The sequence below is a fragment of the Lontra canadensis genome, unplaced genomic scaffold, assembly GCF_010015895.1.
Source record: "Lontra canadensis isolate GAN:19392208 unplaced genomic scaffold, GSC_riverotter_1.0 scaffold9, whole genome shotgun sequence".
NCBI lineage: Eukaryota > Metazoa > Chordata > Mammalia > Carnivora > Mustelidae > Lontra > Lontra canadensis.
The window spans coordinates 11,455,425-11,459,722 of record NW_022631003.1 but is presented as its reverse complement, the minus strand read 5'-3'; the positions used below and the strand labels follow the sequence as shown (position 1 = coordinate 11,459,722).

The following is a 4,298-nucleotide window of genomic DNA, read 5'->3' as shown; positions in this document are numbered from 1 at the left end:
TTTTTTTTTTTTTTTTTTTTTTTTTTTTTTTTTTCTTTTTTTCTCTCCTTTTTTTTTTTTTTTTTTTTTTTTTTTTTTTTTGCTTTTTTCTTTCCAGGGAGGGAGGAAGAAACAGACCATTAAATCAATCAATCAATCGGTCAATTACTTTAATGCTTACATTAATCATTCCTTTTTTCTTCTGTTCTGACAGGATTTAGCGGACTGTTCAACGGATCCTTATTTTGCTGGGATATTCTTCACAGATTACTTCTTTTACTTCTATCGGCACTGCGTCTAATTTATTCGAGTTTGGTTGAGGACTTTGCCAAAGAAAAGTGCTCAGAAGTTCGGTCAACGGAAACATAGCCTCTGCAATTTCTTTCTTCTCTTTGTAAAACATTCACATTTATTGCCACAGGACTTGTTCAGGCTTTGGCTGGAACAGTTTTGAGCCATTAATGAGGAGAATAAAGGGTTTGCTGCAACTTGAGATAATGTGGTCTTTGATTTTACTATGAAAACAACATTTCTTGAAGGAAACAGCGTGGTTGGGCTTGAAAATACTGCTTCTGGCATTAAGGAATCTATGAGGTCAAATAGGCAGGTCTAACTTCAGTTTGTCTGATGTGTTTCTTACTGTAGCTTTGGAGAAAAATAAAAAGGCCCATTTTATCCATGTCGGCTTGGACCCGCTGCATTGAGAGTGTATGGTACGGTGTGTATTAGGGGGACATATGGGTGGTGTCTGATAGCGGAGCTCACATTTATGCAGACTATTGCCATGTGTTTGTGGGAAAGGAGGAGTAGGAAGGAGGGACGGTGGGAGAGAGTGAAAGAACTACATACACTAGACTACAGAATAGAGCTGGCTAATGAATTGGATTTAGGAGAAATTGTTGCTATTATACCCTATAATGCCTGATGGACATTGAGTTTTCTGTGCTCTCTTGTGAAGCACTAACTTGTGACAAGTCTTTAAGATAACCCAGATAATCGAGGCCCAGACAGTTGCATTTAATCTCCCGGTTGTCAGTGGTTTTCGGATTTTGTTTGGTTTTCCCTCCACATATGAGGGCAACTCTTACAGGGCCATAGTGCCCCTCTCCATTGTTTACAGCTAAATTAGCTTTTGGATGCTTCTCACTGGCTTATGGGTACATTTGTATGCCTTCCCCAACTTAGAATGTCCAGAAGTCCTCTAGCTGGAGACTATCAACCGTGTCTTTTATTTTCTGTATTCTGATGTTTTGACCTTTGGGGGTCTGGCTGACCTTAGTGGGACTCTACCTCCTAGGGTTAGTCAATTCCTAGAGAGAGTAAACCACTGGCCCATGAGTACTTTTCAAATACAAACCAACCAATCCTGAGTCCACACTGCAACCCACCTCCTGCATCAGCTCTCATACTCCACCTGCCCTAACCACATCAGCGCCCGGTACCAGCCAGCTGGGCACAGACCCTGTATCCCAGAGCCTGTTCACCCTGCCTCACCTGTTCCTGCCCATGGAAACCACAATAAAGGCCCTTGCCCATAACTCTTCCCCCTTCCTCTGCCTCCTGACTGACGCTGGTGTTTCCTAGTGTGTGCCCCCACCCCGCCCCCGAATGTGGCATATGCCCTTCTCTTGGGAACTGAAACAAATTATCTTTTCAATGGCAATCATTGGCCATCTCATACCTCAAATTTTCTATTAATACACTATATCTTATGTCATGGAAGTTCAAGCCCCTCTAGCTCTAGTCCCAGGTGACAAGGCTGCTGAGTGGCTGGCCTTCTCTTATCTTACTGTTGGCCTTTGGGAGTCAATTAGGAAATGAGAGTATTTGATTTTTTTTTTTTTTTTTACTTTGACAGTGATGACCAGTAGTAATAATACATCCTCCTCTTCCTTGTTTTCAAATATTACTAAACCTGTGCCACATGAATGGAAATTAATTGGGAGACCCCATCTATTAAGAAAAGAAGAGATGGGGTCCTTGCTCTCCCAGAAGGCATTTTGAAATGAACTCAATGATACAGAGGTGGTTTAAACCCGTAGGACCCGAGACTTTGGATCCAAACAACCCAGGCTTTGAGTTCATCTGTGAATTTGGACTTTATCTGTGTACCCTTGGGCTACTTAACTTCTCAAAGCCTCAAGTTCCTCTTTTAAGGAAAAGGAGAGTGAGTAGACACGATTAAATGAGATAAAATAATGTCAAGCACAGATAGGCTGTAAATAAATCTAAACTATTGTTATCACTGTCTGTAACAGAATCATTACAAAGATTACAATGGAATTATAAAGGGACTGAGTCACTGTACACTCACAGCACAGCAAGGCATGTTTGTCATCTGTCAAAACCAAACAGCAGATAGAGCATACACATGTGTTACATAATGTTTCTATTTTTTTCTATATTTGGAAAATTGTTCTCCCTTTCACTAACAGCATAGGCTTTGTGGGAAATTAAACAAGGTAGTTAATTCTTGGGAGGAGGATTTTAGGATTTCTGCGATTGCCTGGATTCACATTCAGACTTGCTTGTCCTCAGTTGTCATATCAGTCTGTCCCAGCATGACCTGTGTCTAGAGACTTCATTTTTCCATTTCATTTTTTAATAGCATCCCAGGTGCTTGGTGTGGGAGGGACTCAATTAATCTGACTCTTCCTCTAGGAAAGAAAGCTGGTCAGCTGCGGGATTACAGAGTTCTCTCCAGCCCACAGATCCCATGCTGTCCTTCACGTGCTTATGTTCCAAAAAGCATGGGGGTTTCAGACTCAGTAGGCTCAGTAACATTGCCAAAAGAGAATTTCTTTCAAACAAACCCTGTTTTCAAATTAAATTCTATTACAAAACTGGAAGTCTTTTTCCCACCACAACAAAACAAACAAAACAAAATAAAAGGGTGTGCCACGGGAGATTGTGTTGAAAGTCTTCAGAAAGGAAGGATTTAACACAGTAAACAGACCTGTGGCAATCTGTGGCATCCTGGGATTAGTTAAACCTACTAGGAGAATAAACTTGCTGGAAGATTCTCCTATTTGAAGGACTCCTCCAGTCGTGAGATGTCCGCTGTGGACCATGCTGCTTCAGGTCAAAAGATTTTTTTCCTTTTGCCAGAGAATTCTCTCTACAGAAATATTCCCAAATTTAAGTAATGTCTATAAATCTTTCTCCCCAAAGCTCATACTCTCAGTCTAATCATGGGCAACATATCAGACAAATCCAGAATGACCATCTACAAAATACCTGACCAATACTCCTTAAAATCCTCAAGGTTATCAAAAACAAGGAAAGTCTGGGAAATTGTCAAAGCCATGAGGAGCTTAAAGAGACATGGCAACTGAAGGCACCATAGTAGCCTGAATAGGAGCCTGGCACCAGAAAGAGGCAGCAGATAAAAACCAAGGACATTTCAATAAAGTATGGAGTGTCATTAATAAAAATGTATCAGTGTTGGCTCATTTATTGTGACAGGTGTTAATGATTGGGGAACGAGGTGTGGAGTTTATGGGAACTCGTGCACGAGCTTCACAATTTTTCTATAAGTCAAAATCTGCTCTAAAATTAAAAAAACATATATTTTTTAAAAGTCAGAAAAGAAGTCCCTAGGAGCCGGGCTGAATATCACATGGTGCCACCAACTGCCATTTGCGAAAAAATATTATAGGATAAGTACAGTCCTGAAAAACAGGTACAGTTTAACCTCAGGGCATTTATATCTTAGTTACACTATCTGAAATACAATAACTACTCTGCCAAGTATTTGTCAGATTCTGCATATCAATTTAGTTAGCTGCCTCCTAACATCATAGAAAATGCTATATAAAATATAAACACTAGAAAATATAAAGGAATCACATAATCTAAACAAGCAGAATTATGATAATTTTATGAGTTCTAATAAGGAAACTCAACAAGATTTTGAAAGTTTTATCAGATTTTTAGAGAACCGAATCATAAAAATTCACTTAAAAAATTGCATGCATGAGTTCAACCCTGCAGCATTTGAAAGAAAAAAAAAAGTAGAGCTCTTAACCTATCTCTTTTCCCATTTTTATTTTCACTTCTTTTGCCTAAACAGTTTTGGGATTTCAAGTGTAGTGGCAGATTCCCAGCAACACATTATTAAAGATCTCCAACAGGGGCGCCTGGGTGGCTCAGTGGGTTAAGCCTCTGCCTTCGGCTCAGGTCATGATCCCAGGGTCTTGGGATCGAGCCCCGCATCAGGCCCTCTGCTCAGCAGGGAACCAGCTTCCTGCTCTCTCTCTGCCTGCCTCTCTGCCTACTTGTAATTTCTGTCTGTCGGGTAAAATAAATAAAATCTTAAA

The 4,298-nt window shown here is 40.2% G+C and overlaps 1 protein-coding gene across 1 annotated transcript in view; it reads left to right on the top strand.

Annotated features, from left to right (window-relative positions):
- MYRFL (myelin regulatory factor like) overlaps positions 1–472 on the top strand; it is a 97,516-nt gene extending 97,044 nt beyond the window's left edge. The window contains exon 25 of the mRNA XM_032854830.1: positions 194–472. Coding sequence (XP_032710721.1) covers positions 194–280 — 87 coding nt within the window. The 3' untranslated portion in view covers positions 281–472. The remainder of the gene's footprint in view (positions 1–193) is intronic.
- The last annotated feature ends 3,826 nt before the right edge of the window (positions 473–4,298 follow it).